Here is a 17,531-nt window from a genome sequence, read left to right as displayed (position 1 = left end):
CGATAGGGTAGATGAAGACATGTGCGCTTCCTTCCTTTTTAATACAAGAACAAGCAACAAAATAGAAACTTCAAGTTAGAAAGTCCTCTTGAACCAAGAGAGTGCAGAGACAGAGAGAACATGGGCGCAAAATGCGGAGCTGTGAGCATCAAGAGCAGGCAGGAGAGCAAGAGGGGAGGGGGGGCTAAGCCAGTCTTGTCCAACCTGGCGCTTCTCCAAACGTTGGAGAACGTTGACTACAGAACTCCCATGACCCCCCTAAACATTGGCTGCGTTGGATGGGAGTTGTCATCCGAAGCATCCGGAAGGCACCAGGTTGGGGAAGGCTGGACTCTATACACGGTGGGAAGTATCCTGGTTCTGCCAGTTGGGTGGTGCAAAGGCCAGCTTGGATGAAGACAGACCCAGCGCTTCAAGGGCTGCCTCAATGGGAGTGTTGTCTATGGTGTGAACTTCTCTTTGTAACTTGCATTGCAAATGAACTGGCCAACGAACCAAATCCTGGATCAGCGAGTTGCTTCCCATGCCAAAACGATGTTTCGACAACCACTCAATCTTGCCTTCCCCCTTCTATTCCCAGCGCTGTTTTCAAAAACAGAGGCATACGCACATCTCTGCAAGTGTGCTCCTTCTTCCCTGACCCCCCGCAAAAAGAAAAAATACAAAACGCAAAGCATTTTAAAAAACAGCTGCAGGATTGCTCTGGAGGCCGATGGTATGGTATGGGCCATGGGCAGTAATTGACAAGGTACCCAAATACAGTTGCCTTTTCCCCATAGTTCAACCGGAGCCATACGGAAAGTCAGCTAAATTGTTTCCCACCTCCGCCTGGGTGTGTGTGTGTGTGTGTATATATATATATCAAGGGTAGCTGTGGTTCTATCAAACCACCACTCTTAAAAAAATAACGTGTCCTCGCCCATAGACAGCCAAATGACACCAGAAGATTGAAACAGCCTTTCAATCTAGCTTCACGTTTCTTGACAGCGGACGTGCATTCCCTCTTATCGGGAGGCGCCATCTCAAGATCAAATTGCGAAGGGTCCACAAGCAGCTTTCGTTTTCGTTTGTGACATGATTAGGGTGATCTAGGGTTATAAGCGCTGCAGGCTCGCTCTTTGTGAACCTGCTTGTTGGGCTGGAGGTGCATGATTTGAGTGGGGGACTTGGTTAGGGTTTTTTTTTAATGGGGGTGGGTGAGGCATCCTCAAGCTCCACAGCTGGAGACCAGCCTCCACCTTGACAGCTGCTGCAAAGGGCCTGAGCAGGCCGTTGTGTGGTCTTTCCTAGACAACACCACACGATTGGCCAAGGAGGAGGAGGAGGACATTGTAAGCTTGGGTGGGGGCTCAGCACAGGGCATGGACAGAGCTGGCTGGCTGCGGCCAGGATTTGGCTGCTCTGTGTTAGAGAGAGATAGAGAGAGAAGAGGAAGAAGAAGCATCTCCAGGGAAGTGTGTGGCTTATGAAGGATCAGGCCCCATGTCCAGGTTCAGGAGGGCGTGGCTTAACAAGGGAAGCTTTCCCTGCGGAGGGGCTCAGCCACACTTCATTGGGAGGAGTGTTGGGGGCAGTCCCAGGCCCTTCCCTTGGCTCCACTTGTGGTAGCACAGCAGAGTGGGGCTTTGGCCGGCCGCCCCACAATGGGTTGATCCTGGCACCGCCATCTGTGTCCTCTGTCCAATGGGGAACGTTCAATCCCGCGTTTGACGGTGAGAACCATTCCCCAAGGATTCCTCGCTGCTACTGGAAGCTGAGCCTGCAGAAGAGAAAAGGGACTGTCAAGGAGTGGGTTAACTGGTACTACAAACACAACACTATAGCACAAAGTCAGCGAGGCAAAGCTGCCTAGCCGCTACCTTCTGGTCAGCATACTACAAAGGATAGGCTTTTGCGCCGGGTTATATATAGCACCTTAATACTTTTGTGTTTACAGGGAATCCCAGCTATGAGCAAAACCTCATTTTTCAGCAATCGTAAAGGGAATCCCTAACAGATCATGCCTAAGTTGCTATTGCCATGCCACCCAAATGGCTTCTCGTTGACTCTGGCCAAACTGCAAGGTGAAGCAAGGGAGGGGGAACTGCCCCCAAAGGTTAACCAATATACCCAATTTAAGTGTGTGCATACTGTGTTCAAAGCATGTAAACTTTTTTTTAATAAAAAGAAAAAGTGTGGAAAGCAGTTAACGTGTTTAATTTGGATATAAAACACACACACACACACACACACACAGGGGGGAATACAGTTTAGTTTCAAAACAAGCTGTAACATTCTCCTTCACCCACATACTACTCCAAAATTTCCCCCCACCCCAATTCCTGGGATTTGGGTCAAAGGCATACAAGCTTTTTCGTGTGTATTTAACTCGACATCACTCACTGCTTTCAATTTAGCCATCCGGGTTCCAAATGTAGAATGTCAGACCACGCGTTCAACACTGAGAGGTGAAATATTACCTCAGAATTCAAACGCCTAGGATTTGTCAGTGTATCCAAGGGGGGGGCAAATAGGAAGATCAAACCTTGGCAGATACCAAACACAAATATAAACACCAGCCAATGATGAATATCAAGATTCACCAACGAGGGTCTTCAGGAGAAAATCTGCTTCGGCTCTATACTGGTGTCACCACAGTACACGGAGAGGAATACCCTGTGGCACCGAAAGCCATTCCCAGCCTCTCACCATTGCTCTCCTGCATGGCTTGACCAGGTCCATCTTGGCTGGTTCCAAGCTGTAGCTTCCTCATATGCCTGACCACAGCAGTTGCATTGAAGGCTTGCTGTGTAGGACAAAAAGAAAAGCAGATTGCTGTCAAAGGGGGGGATGCTGGCTGTGTACACCATATTCCCTTAAAGCACATCATTTCCCCCCAAAGAATCTTGGGGACTGTAGTTTACAGTTGCTGGAATTTGTAGCTCTGTGTGGGGTAAAACTGCACTTCCCAGAATTACTGGGGTGGGAGGAGTCATGTCTTTAAATGTATGGTGTACAGGTGAAACTCGAAAAATTAGAATATCGTGGAAAAGTCCATTTATGTAAGCAATTGTTTTCATTAGCTACTGGAGTTTAATATATGAGATAGACTCATGACATGCAAAGCAAGATATGTCAAGCCTTTATTTGTTATAATTGTGATGATTATGGCGTACGGCTGATGAAAACCTCAAAGTTGAAATTGTTAATTTAGGGTTCTCATCAGCTGTAGCCACAATCATCACAATTATAACAAATAAAGGCTTGACATATCTCGCTTTGCACGTCATGAGTCTATCTCATATATTAGTTTCACCTTTTAAGTTGAATTACTGAAAGAAATGAACCTTTCCACGATATTCTAATTTTTCGAGTTTCACCTGTATATGCAGCGTGTGTGGCAAATGAGACAAACAAAATGAAATCCTTTCTTCTTTCCCCTAGCTGTGGGCACCAAGGAAACTCAAGACTGCAAATATCTATTCTCAGCTCTGTCACTATAAAAGTATATCTGCACCATGGACCTAAACTAGTTCAATAAGTTGCTTCCTTTCTCCGTGGCATTCCTGGGATGGGAATAGCTAGGAATCTCAAAACAAAATTCTAAACAGCTTCAACAAACACGGGTTCCTAGGAGACTTTGAGGGAGGTTACCATCCCCATCTGCTTAATTTGTATGCCGCTTCCCTACAAAATTGTGCCAAAGTGGATCACAACATAGCAAATGAACAGTAAGTATAACGATTCCCTCCCCCCCCCCCAAAAAAAAACCTTAGCAGGAACAGTTAGAAATAATCATAAAATCAATAATACAAAAAAATCAATCCATACAGCTGTATATTATGCAAGAGACTCTCACATGCCATAAGTGAATATCATTGGTAGAGGTTATACTAAGGCAAAGAACAAACATATATTCTGGTGGACAAAGGCTTTGCATTCACATTGCAGTCTGATTTGAGCAGGGACAGATTTAAGGCACCTGCCTACTACTTCTCTACAGGACATGCCCTTACCTTCCACTTGCTCTTGGCAAAATTCTTTTTGATCTGCTCACTGACTGACTGGTGGATGTTCTTATCTAGTGCGGTGTCTCCAGCAATCCTGGAAGGAAGAGCAGATTGGTTCTTATTAACATGCCCCATGGGAGTGCTTTTGGCCTTTAAAGCCTTCTACGGTCTGGGACCCCTATACTTAAAGGACCACCTTTCACCAAGTGAACCCACCAGGACCCCAAGATCAACATCTAAACAAGGCATCTATACAACATCTAAACAAGTCATTGAAATACCAATAGATGCCTCCACCATTCCAAACAATGCGAGTTGCTAATAAGAACAGGACCTAAGGGAATTCCTGTTCCGATCAGTTCACCCGGTGGCAACTTTGAAAGCCCGTAGGCCAGCCTTCTCCAAACCAATGCCCTCCAGATATTTGGGGCTACAACTCTCATCAGGGACGATGGGAGTGCAGTGGTACTTTGGTTTACGAACTTAATCCATTCCGGAAGTCCGTTCTTAAACTAAAGCGTTCTTAAACCAAGGCATGCTTGGGGGGGGGGGACTCAATTTACAAATTGAACACACCCAACAGGAAGCAAAGCATGTTCTTATTCCAAGGCAAAGTTCACAAACCAAAACACCTACTTCCGGGTTTGCAGCGTTCTTAACCCAAGTTGTTCATAAAATAAGCTGCTCTTAAACCAAGGCACCACTGTATGATGAGATGCTTACTCTCAAGTGGCTGCAAGACCACAGCATTATATTCCCGCTTTCTTCCGTTGTGTTGTTTTTTTTAAATGCCACTTTTCATAGACAATTATCGTCTCCCATCAATAAGGAGGGGGGGGGAGAGAAGTCCTACCACCAGGCTTGCAAACGAAAAAGAAATGACACACAAGGAAAGGCGAGTGGAGGGAAAAGGCAGAGGGGGGAGATCGGTTCTCCAACACTGGAATAAAATGGTGAGCTGTAAGAGGGCATTTACATCCAGTTCAGACCAGGCTCATCTTCCACAGCTGGTATTGCTGCTCAAGTAGCAACTGGCATCCCTTGTTCCTTTGGCCAATGTGCCTTTTGCTTCCACAGTCCCAGGGCACCGGACAGCTGGAGCTTAATGATTTTTCGGACAGGGAGGAGGAAGGAAAAAGCAAACTTCCTGCAGCTGCTCCCTCTCTGGCCAGGCTGGTCTCCCCCTTACTTGCCTTTTACAACTGGACAACAGGAGCCAAGAGACTCCCCTGTATGTTCAAAGCCAGCCAAATGGATGACGGGGTGCGGATTCCTCCTTACCACGGGTGTTGTAGTGCCTGCTCACAGGTGAAGCGTTTCTTAGGGTCTCTCTCCATTAAATGCTGGATGAAATCTTTGGCTGAGAGTAGAAAGGAAGTGAATGAGGGCCTGAGCTAGCAAGCAAGCCAGTGAGCGGTGCCACTGGCCTCCTCCCACAGCACAGATCCATTTGACTCTGTTTATTATTATTTTTAATTAATGAGAGTTATCTACCAATTTATTTTATTTATTTATTTAAAAAAGCCCACTAAGCTGTTTAGATAAAGCGATCTAATATCCGCAAGAAAATACTGATAAAAAATAAGCAATAAATGTAATCAAATCAGCAGGTTTTTTTAAACAACAACAACAACAACAAATATACATAATACAGTGGTACCTCGACTTACGAATTTAATCCGTTCCGAATGCACATTCGTAGGTCGAAAAATTCGTAAGCGATTTCCCCATAGGAATGCATTGGAAACAAAAAATTCGTAAGTCGAGTAAACTGCATCTAAAATTCGTAAGTCGAGTAAACCCCATCTAAAACCGCCAACGGATGTCCTTCGGATGTCGAAAAATTTGTAGCCGTGCGGGCACTTTTTTCATTCGTAAGTCGAAAAATTCGTATGTCGAGGTACCACTGTATGTGCCTTAGAAGCCACCATTTCCTTCCCTCACCTGATTCTGATATGTCGTCCCAGTAGGGGGAGTCAAATTCATATTCGGCCTTCAGGATCTGCTCAAAGAGCTTCGTGTCGTTCTCATCGTAGAAGGGGGGATATCCACACAGTCTGAGGGGAGAAAGTGGGGACAGGGCATGTGTGACACTCAGAAGGCATGGTGATATATAACGGGGAGAGTTGGAAATAAATGTATAGGCTGGGAAGGAGCAAAAGAGTGTGAGGAACTGAGGTAAATGGACTGGAAAACGAGGGGAGAGAAGAAGAAGAAGGAAAAAAAGACAGAAGGTTACTTCCTGACCAGGGGATTAGAGGGGTAGAATCACTGTCGGGGCCGGCCCACCTATGAGGCAAGGTGAGGCAACCTCCTCAGGTGGCAAGGTTCACCTGGGCCGCAGAGCCCAAAGTTGATCTTTTCTTCCCCTCCATCTTCCAGAAGTTGACCCCTTGTTCCCTGGCGGAGAGAGAGGGAGCCATTTCTGGGTCCGCCTCAGGTGCCAAAATGCCTTTGCCTGGCCCTGATAACAGCAGTTGCGCCGTTTTTGTTTGTTTTACGATGGCATCTCCCTTGTTTGTGCTTTTCTGTTGTAAACCACCCTGTGATCTTCGGGTGAAGGGCGGAACAGAAATTTAATAAATAAATAACAGCTGCAGAAAGAGAGAGGCGGAGCTGTTTCATTGCGGGGGGGGTGGGGGTGGCGGCGTGCCCTCTCCTGGAGACACCGAGGCACCAAGCGAGCCTCCTAAGCCACTCACTGACCAATCCTCTTACACAGTAGCGATGGGCAAACCAGTTTGTCTTCATGTCACTGGCGTGTGTGTTTACCCATAAGTCCACTCCAGCCCATTTCCAACCGACTTTTTAAAATGAAAAGTCTGCACGGAAATGTGTACATTTAAATATGTATTTTAAAATGTGTCTTCTTTCAAAAAGCACATTTATAAACCTAAGCTGATGATGATATCATCAATAATAATAATAATTTATATACCAGCCTTCATCTGAGGATCACATTATTTGAGCTAATAAGGAAGTGTAGAAGCAGGTGTACAACTTGAGTTCCAATCCTCACAGTTTAAGCAGGAAATGTAGATCAGGTGAACATACCTCCCAGAATTGGCAAAAAGCCAGTCCCTCAAGCACCCCTTCCTCACAGTAGCACTACGGTTAGAGAAGCAGCACTACTCCTAACCCCATTTTTAATTAAAGATGCAGAAATGTACTGGTATTTTGTAGCCGGAATGAAGTACCGTACTTTTCCATGTATAAGTCAAGGGTTTCTTCTGATAAAACAGTGTCAAAAATTTGGGGTCATCTTATACATGGGCAGCGCAGAGTGATGACGGGGAATTTGTTGCTTCTGCGAGTAGGAGATTGTGAGTGGTGATTCTGCGGGTGATTGGTGGGTGCGGGGCAAGGGCTGCTGTTGTGGCAATTGGGTGGGCAAATGGCAGCTGCTTGCGGCAATCAGGCAGACGATTGTTGGGTTATGCGAGGCGTGCACGTTGCAGCACTGGACAGTCTGGCGAGCGATTTTCGGCACCCCCCCCCAAAGCTCCCAAACTCTGGGTATTCCCTCTGCTGCTCCATCCGCCCAGTAGCAGGAAGGGAGAGCGTGCGCCAGCCGAGCCCCATCACCCTCCACCCCACTGCTGCTCCCAGGGATCTTAAGAGCCACCGAGTGTGATGGGCAGCTTGTGGGGCAGCCCCACGAGCCGCCGATCATGCTCAGCAGCTCACAAGATCGCCGGGAGCAGCAGCGCTGGCCTGGACGGGGTGCCAGGCGGCAGGGCTTGGCTTGGGGAGTGGCAGGGGGGCCGCCAAGTGTCACCCCCCTCACCTGGACCCAGGGGGAGCCACCCCCACCCACCCCCCAGTGACGCCACTGAATAGGACTCCCTTCGCATATGTGCTTTCAGGAGCGATAGGAGTCAGGGCACCTGGCTCCAGGCCCACCACCATCTCAATTCAACTCAGTACGTACAAGATATAAGCGATGACTCCAATAGACCAGCAATCGACCGCTTTGCTGTATGGCTTCTGTGCCAATACCTCAGGAGCTGGACCAGAGCCAAGGGGGGAAAGAGGAAGAAAGTGACCATTAGAGATGGAAATTCCCTGTTGCCCAAGCGTCGTTTGGGGACAAGATGGGGAAATGCAACCCTTGTACTAGGGATCTCCTTCTAAAGGCTTGCTCTCCCAGGAATTTCTGCGCACAAACATCCACACGCCATGCCAGCTCTCTCTCTCTCTCTCTCTCTCTTGTAAAGATTTCCACCTTCCGCTTGTAAGTCTCCTCCAAACTTATTTCATCCCCAAGTGACATTCTCACCAAAGTAGCAAAGTTACAGTCCAGGTTGACCCAAAATACAACAGCATGGACAACAAAGCATTGGTGAAACAATTGACAATCAAGCCTTTCACCCGCAAGCTTGTTTCTCCAAAATGTATAGTTAAAAAGAGGGCTACCAGAGGAACTTTTAAGTGTACAGACGCAGAGCTGCAAACTCTTGGAATATGATATGGTGAGGGACAATCCTGATGGGATGACTACGAATTCCTGGCTGAACTATCAGAAATTAGCTTCAAATGAAATAGGAACAGTGTAGTCCTCTCCCGAGAATCAAAAAATATGCTAACACTGTTGAATGGGTTCCCACTGATAAGAGGAATGGAAGCATTTTTTAAAGACGAAATTGGGTACCTGGACAAAGTGGAAACGACAAGCACAGAGCCTTAAAGGAACTGATGCCATGTAACAAAGAAGGTTGGAGTTCAAAGCAGAAGAATAAGCAGCTCTTTTTGAGCAATTTGATATTATTCAGCTACAAGAAACATGGCACAATGACTCTATAATGCTTAATGGATACAAATGTCCAGCACTTTTTTTCCTTAAAAAAAATGTTTAGGGGTACTCTCATTTTGACTCAAGAAAACCACCATTTTATAGTTCAAATCGGGAAAAATAAATACAGTAAATGGACAAAAGTACAAAGATTCACAAAATGTTTAAGGGTGTGCAAACCCCTGCGTCCCACCCCAGAAAAAAAGCACTGCAAATGTCACTCATTGAAAGCCACTCCCTCAACGAAAGATGGTAGGGCCTGTGGGGGGGGGGGTCTAGCATGTTTCATCTCTGCAAAGTTGAATGCAACTGATTTCATCCCGCCCCAGGCTGCCATTCTGCCTATGAAAGGGAATCCCCTGTCCTGTCAAGTCCCAGCAAAGGACTATTTCAGATATTTCAGTTTTAGTACCCCTGTGCCGGAAATAAAGCATTAAACCCAAGAGTAGATCCTCATGCATTAATTTTAAACATCTATCTATCTATCTATCTATCTATCTATCTATCTAATCTGAATTTGCAACTATAACAGGAGAGGGGAAAGATAGAAATATCTCCCTCTGATGTATGAAAACACTCCACCAATAGTAATTTAAACATATACTGTACATTAACGTAAGCAGTCCATACAGTACAGTGGTACCTCTGGTTGCAAACGGGATCCGTTCCAGAGGCCCGTTCACAACATGAAAAGAGTGCGACCTGAACTGCCATATCTGTGCATTTGCGCAGCGCAATTCAGCACTTCTACGCATGCGCAAAGCGTGATTTAGCGCTTCTGCGCATGCAGGCACGCCGAAACCCGGAAGTAACCCGTTCCGGTACTTCCAGGTTCGTCGCCTTCATAACCCTCAGCGAATGCAACCAGAGGTATGACTTTACAGTAGATCATGTATAATGAACTAATAATAATAATAATAATAATAATAATAATAATAATAATAATTTATTTATGCCCTGCCCATCTGGCTGGGTTTCCCCAGCAACTCTGGGCGGCTTCCAACAAAAGTTTAAAAATACATTTTAAAAAATACATTTAAAAATACATACATTGAGCACATGTTGGGAGGTTGTGGCCAATCATAATTTCACATGGTGGAACACATGAATGGTGCCCCTCTTACAATGTACACTGGATTTACATGCTTTTCCCTACACTGAAGTGCTATCCATTTAGAAAGGCACATAATACGCCCCTCCTCTCAGGCAAGCTGGAGGCAAACTGTAGCCCCACCTCCTCATAAAAAAACCCCTCATGGCACAGAGTGATTTTCTTTGTCAGCCAGATCCACTCTTCTCAATGGCGTTGGGGGCGGGGGGAAATAAGAAACCTCTGCAACTCACCCACATAACCTGGAGTCCCGCAAGCCGTAGACATGACACTTCCTGAGCCTTCTATCTTTGATAGCCCAAAGTCGCTAATCATGATCTTGGAATCTTCATCCAGACTGTAATAGAGCAGGTTCTCAGGCTAACAAGGGCGGAGAGTAGGGGGGAAAGAGAGAGAAAAATACTGTCAGACTAGAGTTCCAAGTAACAATTTATTTAAAGCAATTTTTTTTTAATCCCGTACTTCAACAAAAAACAAAAAACCTCCTAGTGTGGCTTAAAGGTAAAGGTAAAGGAGCCCTGACAGTTAAGTCCAGTCACGGACGACTCTGGGGTTGCTGCGCTCATCTCGCTTTACTGGCCGAGGGAGCCGGCGTTTGTCTGCAGACAGTTTTTCCGGGTCATGTGGCCAGCATGACTAAACCGCTTCTGGCGAAACCAGAGTAGCACACGGAAACGCTGTTTACCTTCCCGTCAGAGCGGTACCTATTTATCTACTTGCACTTTGATGTGCTTTCGAACTGCTAGGTGGGCAGGAGCAGGGACCGAGCAACGGGAGCTCACCCCATCGCGGGGATTCGAACTGCCAACCTTCCAATCGGCAAGCCCTAGGCTCAGTGGTTTAGACCACAGCGCCACCCACGGCTTGCAGAACAGTAAAAAAAACAAGTCAGTTCCTATGCTTACAGTCTAAAAAAAAAAGACACAACACAAAAGGGGAAAGGGATGAGGAGGGTAGAGGAAAACAACCAAACATTTAACACCATTTGTTAAAGTGCAGTTCTTGTAACGACCAGTTGGGGCAGTTCAGGTAGCATGGTGGAATGCGCAAAGAAATTATCCAGGCAGTAGGGAGAAAAGACCATTCTAAGCATCTTAAGAAAGAACCACGCACAAAACCAAATAATCAAGACAAACTTGGTCCAAAAAAGAACACGGAGCTCTCCTCCATTGGAGGTTTTTAAGCAGTAGTTGGATGGCCATCTGTCATGGATACTTTAGTTGAGATTCCTGCATTGCAGGGGGTTGGACTAGATGACCCTCAGGGTCGCTTCCAACTCTACAATTCTGTTATTCTAGGGACATAAGTAAATCAAATGTGCATAAGAAATTCATGGATTCATCTGTTAAACTTATTTCTAAAAGATGATTAAAGGTAGCCTAGTGACAATAAGGTAAATATAAAAAATTGGGGGTGGGGGGGTGCATTACACAATACATTATTTAAGATAGCAATTCTTTTTCTCCTGGAGCTCATTAGCCCCTCACAGAACTAAAGTTCCCTAAGGGAAGGGGAAGAGGTCAAGCTGCAATAGTTAAATTGTAAGTGTAATGTTAAATGCCTGCCAATAGCCACAATCACGAGACTTGAGATTCTTGAAATCTTACTGCTCATAATGGAATTAGCAATTATGATGTAAAGCAAAGGGGGGGGGGAACTTCAGAGGTTAGGCCAAGCAACAAAAACATGAAAATGCCAAAACTAGATGTTTCTACCTTATTGCCTGAAAGCTTTTATCACTCTAAAACAGGGGTCAGCAACCCTTTTCAGCCATGGCCCGATTCACCATCTCTCAGATCATGTGGTGGGCCAGACTATATTTTGGAAAAAAATTAAATGAACAAATTCCTATGCCCCACAAATAACCCAGAGATGCATTTTAAATAAAAGGACACATTCTACTCATGTAAAAACACGCTGATTCCTGGACTGTGCATGGGCCTGATTGAGAAGGCAATTGGGCCGCATCCGGCCCATGGGCCTTAGGTTGCCTACCCCTGCTCTAAAAGAAGCAGCTAAGAAAACATCATTTCTACAAGAGAGAGCTGGAACAGTCCAGGCTATCAAGTTATGTAAAATAATTCCAGACTAAGTGCTCTGACCTGACGCCACTTGGCATCCACAACACTGACAAAGACTTCAGAGAAATCCTGAACTGGATTTCAAAACTGTGGACCAGCAGACAGACTGCTAAACTTGGTGCATTCAAAGCGCAATGTAGAATAATAACTAAGCCAATAGCAATTATTTCTGAAAAGAACACACAAGTAATTCTTTCTTTCTTTTATTATTTTACCACAACAGGGTGCGTATTTCCGTGGACAGCAAAAATCTCAGAGAGCAAAAATGATATCGATGCATAACCAGAGACACACCCAAGTGATCCCTTTACTCCTTGATCCCTCAGCATACACAGCAGGGGAGAGGAACTGGAAGTGTCCAACCCCCTGAGGTAAACTTGGACAGGCAAAGCCACACACCTGTCAGTCACCTGACATCATATGGTATCAGGGGACTGAAACTCCCACCCCCTGGAAAGGAAGTATCAGGAGTGCATTCGTAAGTGTGCTCCTCATTCTTCCTCTGCAGATTTCCCCTTTGCAGCCACAGCTTAAATTCCCACACTTGAAATCATCTGATGTTAGGTGCAGGGCGGGTGGTTTGCCCCAAAGTGTCCTGAAAGGCCAAGCTCAGAAGCCTGGCAGGCCAAGTTTGGCCTATGGGTGGATGTTCCCCACCAATGATATACAGCGTGAACAGGAGAGAAGACCTTAAGGGCGCACTGAGAGCACTATGCTCAAGCCCAGCGCATCAGGTAATCAGGGGCTTCTTCACCATCAGCTGTTCTAAACTCTTCAAAGGATCACTAGAACAAATGCCCATCGCTTGAAAGTCCCAACACAAGCAAATCGAAAGGTAGCCATTTTTCACCCATACGATAATCTGCAGAATCTATATTAGAGCAATACATTTATAAGGCCAACCAAAACGCCACAGAATAGAACTTGGAAAGCTTGCACACTGCTTTGTCACATTTGGTTGGCCTCTATTGCATTAGTGGATGTGGGTGGCACTGTGGTCTAAACCACAAGCCTAGGGCTTATTGATCAGAAGGTCGGCGGTTCGAATCCCTGTGACGGGGTGAGCTCCCGTTGCCCGGTCCTGCCAACCTAGCAGTTCGAAAGCACGTCAAAGTGCAAGTAGATAAATAGGTACCGCTCCGGCGGGAAGGTAAACAGTGTTTCCGTGCACTGCTCTGGTTCGCCAGAAGCAGCTTTGTCATGCTGGCCAAATGACCCGGAAGCTGTACGCCGGCTCCCTTGGCCAATAAAGCGAGATGAGCGCTGCAACCCCAGAGTCGTTCGCGACTGGATTTAACTGTCAGGGGACCTTTACCTTTATTGCATTAGTACGGATCTACTGAGAACCATTTTTTTTCCTGTTGGGTGATGAATTCAAGAATAATTCAATGCATCCGTGTTCTTTTGGCCATGGCCACAACCACATCCTCACATCCTCACAAGTGAACATTTGCTTCTCCCATTGCTTGCCCACTTGGATTAGAGCATGGGTTTTGGAACTGAAACTTAGATGTCTCATAAGAGCTTAGGAAGAACCTGCTGGATCAGGCCAACGGCTCATCTTGTCTACCATCCTGTCTTCACCATGGCCAGCCAGATATCTGTGGCAAACCCATAAGCAGGACGAACAAGAGCACTGTTTCTTTCTGGGGTTTCCAGCAACTCCTATTCAGAAACATTATTGCCTCCAACCTTGCAGGCAGAGTATAGCCATCATCTTCTCAGCTTCCTATTTTGGTTTGGGCTTCCATGTCAGCATCTATGCATCGTGAACTCTGTGTTCTAGGCCAATTCGAGATTTTTTTGGAAAACTATCCCCAAACCTGATGTCCTGGATACTGGACGAATCAATACAACCACTTGAGCAGCCGCTGAGTTCTAATGAAGTACAGAAGGTGTACTAACTTAAAAACCCAACGATAGCACAGAGCTCAGATTCCTGTTTTCCACAGGGCAAGGCTGGCCTTGCTGTGAAGCAGTTGCTTTGAACGGGAGATTCCAAAACAGATGGCGTTTTTTTGGCCTTCAAACCCTATCCCTGTACAGCACTTAAATATCAATGGCTGGCACAGCTACAAGGATGTAACCACAAAGGATTAGATAAGAATTAGCTCACAGAACAAAAACAGGCTGAGATTTTTTCAACCTGCAAAACAGGTCCGAATGCCCAAAGGAAACAGATAAGGCTGGTATTTATAAATAAGGGTGGTATTGTGCTAAAAGACAATTTTTTCTCAGATGGTAACTGTTAACGACTGCAATTGGTCGTACAGGAAAAAGCAAGGGGTGAGATGGCTAAAAATAGCTATATCATGTATAAAGAGATAAGAATCCAATGTCTCTGTTTTTTTTTATTTTCCTGTAAGACCAATTGCAGTCGTTAACAGTCGTCAACAGGTTTTCCACACCTATCAGCCAATCACCCATTCCCAGCACCCTTCTGAGTAATACCCCCTCCCCACCCTCTCACAAGGGTCTGGTGACTTCTGTTTCAGTGTATCTGAAGAAGTGTGCATGCACACGAAAGCTCATACCAAGAACAAACTTAGTTGGTCTCTGAGGTGCTACTGGAAGCCACCAAACTTGTTGCTCTTCCCTCTTTTGCTGAATGATCCAAGGAGTGCTATACTGGGTAGAATTGTTCTCTCTTTGTCCTGAGCCAGCCAAGGTGAAATGAGCCATTCTCTCCTCCCCGCTCGCTAACTGCAACAACATCCCGATTTGTATTTTTCATAGCTGGAGCTAGCAACAACATATGGTGGCAAAGACGTTCTGCCTCAAAAGGCCAAAGAGCAAGTAAGGTCAGGAAGGAGACTTCCTCAATTGAGCCATGAACAGCGTTTGTGACCTGGCTTCTGGAAGAAAACATGAAGCGAAACTGTGCCGTCCGTTCCGTAAAGTAAAATTAGGTGAACAGCAGTATGTATGTACATATGTAAGCACACAGTTGCCAAGCTCACAGGGAAATCAAAACACATAAAAAGGGGCAATCAACTATTGGCATAGTTTCGTTCAAAACAGTGCCACGCTAAATCATTGGGCTGGTATAGATGCCCAGGCCCAAAATTAAATGTGTCTGTGCTGCATTTTCTAGGCAATTTCCCACCCACATACATATATTGAATTTGATGGTGTTGTGGTCACTGTTCCCAAGAGGGTCCTCCTTTGACTTGGAAAACCACCACACCCTACACTCCCGTCCCACAGAATTCTTTCCACAGGATTAAAAACCCATAGATTATAAGTATCCAATTGTTTCTAATATTCCCACTCTGTCCTGTTCTCTTTTTAATACCGCACACTCTTACTTAACTCACCCACCTTCACTTTGAGGCATTCAGAATTGCCCTAAAGAAGAATCCCCCTTGGTATCTGAAGAAGTGTGCATGCACACAAAAGCTCATGCCAATAACAAACTTAGTTGGTCTCTAAGGTGCTACTGGAAGGAATTTGTTTATTTTGTTTCCCGTTTTTTATGTAATAGTCTTTCTTTTTCCTTTGGGATTTTCCCTATGCTATTTTTGACTACTTGAACGGCTCTCGGGTGTCTGTGCATGTTGATTATCAACTTGTATCCTGTTCTCAACTTTGAGGGCATAGAACCATTTCCACCATGACCACGGGACCAGTTATCCCAGAATCGGAACTTCTCTAAGGGACAAAATAGAACATGTTGTGAGAGTAGTGGACTCTCCTAATGTTTTTCTCAGCAGAGATTGGGAGTTGTTAACTCCACCTTCCTACAACAATCCTCTGGTACAAAATCACTCTCTCCACATAGCTTCCTGAAGTTGCTCTTGAACACAGGGCCCAGACTATTGGGGGGGGGAGCATTGGGGGGGTGGTATTCTGAAATACGTCACTGGCACAATAACAGTGCACTTGCAATGGATTTATACTGGACCATCCACACATCATCCTGCTTTGTAAATTGTTATGCAACGCTTCCCTGGCGTTACCACGCTATTGCCACGTGGAGGAGCAATCCTGTGCTATAGGGCAAGAAAAGAGGGAAAGAATAAATCCCAGGAGATTTGTGGCATAAGAAGTTACAGGATATCAGCAGGACGTTACGGGGGGTACACACCGACAGGAAATGAAGTGTTATGTCTGCCCCCAAAACGTTTACAGGGAGGTAATAACAGTTTTGAAAACAAGATCGTGTATGACCGCACCAAAATCTGCAGAATAAGAACTGGCTCACATGGTGAAATGCAGACAAGCACAATAAATGAACGTCCACTTGCCCCTCCGCAGCTATGAGAACTTTGTTGGGTAGGAGGAATGATTTGCATCAGTGAATGGAGGCGGGGAAGAAGGTTATAATCTCCCTCCTCTTCATTGCAGCCCCAATTCAGTTTCCCCCCCTTGCCTCCAAGGCTGCTTTCAAGGGACACGAAAGAGATCTAATCAAAAACTACTGGTGTCACATGTTGGTTAGGTCTTAAACCACAAGACAATGGAGGAAGTAAGCTCTTAATACTTGACTGGTAAATACAAAAGCTGTATTTCTAGACTAAGGTACCTACAGCAGATTAGGAACAAGACTAGTCAAGATGCTATTCACCCCAACTAGCAAAAGAAATGCAGGTATGGGGCACCTCCTATCTTGGACTGAGGCTTTGGCACGGGGTAAGTGGGCCTGGCCTTACCGCGGGACGTGGGTGGCGCTGTGGATTAAACCACAGAGCGTAGGGCTTGTCAATCAGAAGGTCGGTGGTTCAAATCCCCGCGACGGGGTGAGCTCCCGTTGCTCGGTCCCTGCTCCTGCCAACCTAGCAGTTCTAAAGCACGTCAAAGTACAAGTAGATAAATAGGTACCGCTCCAGCGGGAAGGTGCACTGCTCTGGTTCGCCAGAAGCGGCTTTGTCATGCTGGCCACATGACCCGGAAGCTGTATGCCGGCTCCCTCGGCCAGTAAAGCGAGAGGAGCGCTGCAACCCCAGAGTTGGACACGACTGGACTTAATGGTCCCTTTACCTTTTAAGTGGGACTTTGCCCCCTGCTGTGGTCCCAGTCCAGACTGGGCATGGGCTGAGAGGAGGCAAACAGAAGCTTTCCTTCCAACTGGTGGAGAGGGGGGCATGGGGCCCCCAATCCGAATTGGAGCAGCAGCAAGAGACAAAAGATTAAAGCCCCAAAACTATGCCAGACCAAGGTCCTAGTCCAGACTGCAGCAGGGGGAAAGTGCCAGCTATTTTTCTTTTGGAAAGCCATCCAAGCAGCTGCTAATAGGATGAAATTTCTAGTCCGGCCTTCAGCAAACAGACAGTTGTGAAAATGCAACTACGAGGCGGCTACGACAGAAATCCCCTACCTTGAGGTCACGGTGTACAATGCCCATGTCATGGAGGTATTTGACAGCGTCAAGGATCTGGCGGATGAGTTGGCTGGCATCTCGCTCCGTGTAAAACCCCTTCTCCACAATCCTGTCAAAGAGCTCCCCACCTGAGACCCTACATTGGGGAGGAAAACCACAGGTGAGGCCTGCTCTCCTAAAGAGACCCCTTCAGGAAGTGGGTGGTCAGGGTGAGCTCTGCCCACAAGCTCCACCAATG

General features: G+C 46.1%; 1 protein-coding gene across 2 annotated transcripts in view; it reads right to left on the bottom strand.

The window, feature by feature from the left end:
* Nucleotides 1-22: 22 nt before the first annotated feature.
* CAMK1 (calcium/calmodulin dependent protein kinase I) overlaps nucleotides 23-17,531 on the bottom strand; it is a 42,047-nt gene continuing 24,538 nt past the window's right edge. For both annotated transcript variants that reach the window (XM_033141413.1, XM_033141414.1), the window contains exons 5-12: nucleotides 17,291-17,429; nucleotides 10,126-10,252; nucleotides 7,921-7,996; nucleotides 5,934-6,046; nucleotides 5,271-5,349; nucleotides 3,996-4,083; nucleotides 2,689-2,785; nucleotides 23-1,759 (exon numbers count right to left, since the gene is read on the bottom strand). In XM_033141413.1, coding sequence (XP_032997304.1) covers nucleotides 1,695-1,759; nucleotides 2,689-2,785; nucleotides 3,996-4,083; nucleotides 5,271-5,349; nucleotides 5,934-6,046; nucleotides 7,921-7,996; nucleotides 10,126-10,252; nucleotides 17,291-17,429 — 784 coding nt within the window. In that variant the 3' untranslated portion in view covers nucleotides 23-1,694. The remainder of the gene's footprint in view (nucleotides 1,760-2,688; nucleotides 2,786-3,995; nucleotides 4,084-5,270; nucleotides 5,350-5,933; nucleotides 6,047-7,920; nucleotides 7,997-10,125; nucleotides 10,253-17,290; nucleotides 17,430-17,531) is intronic.

This window comes from Lacerta agilis, chromosome 2 (genome assembly GCF_009819535.1).
Source record: "Lacerta agilis isolate rLacAgi1 chromosome 2, rLacAgi1.pri, whole genome shotgun sequence".
Taxonomy (NCBI): Eukaryota; Metazoa; Chordata; class Lepidosauria; order Squamata; family Lacertidae; genus Lacerta; species Lacerta agilis.
This window is presented reverse-complemented; position numbering and strand designations above follow the sequence as displayed.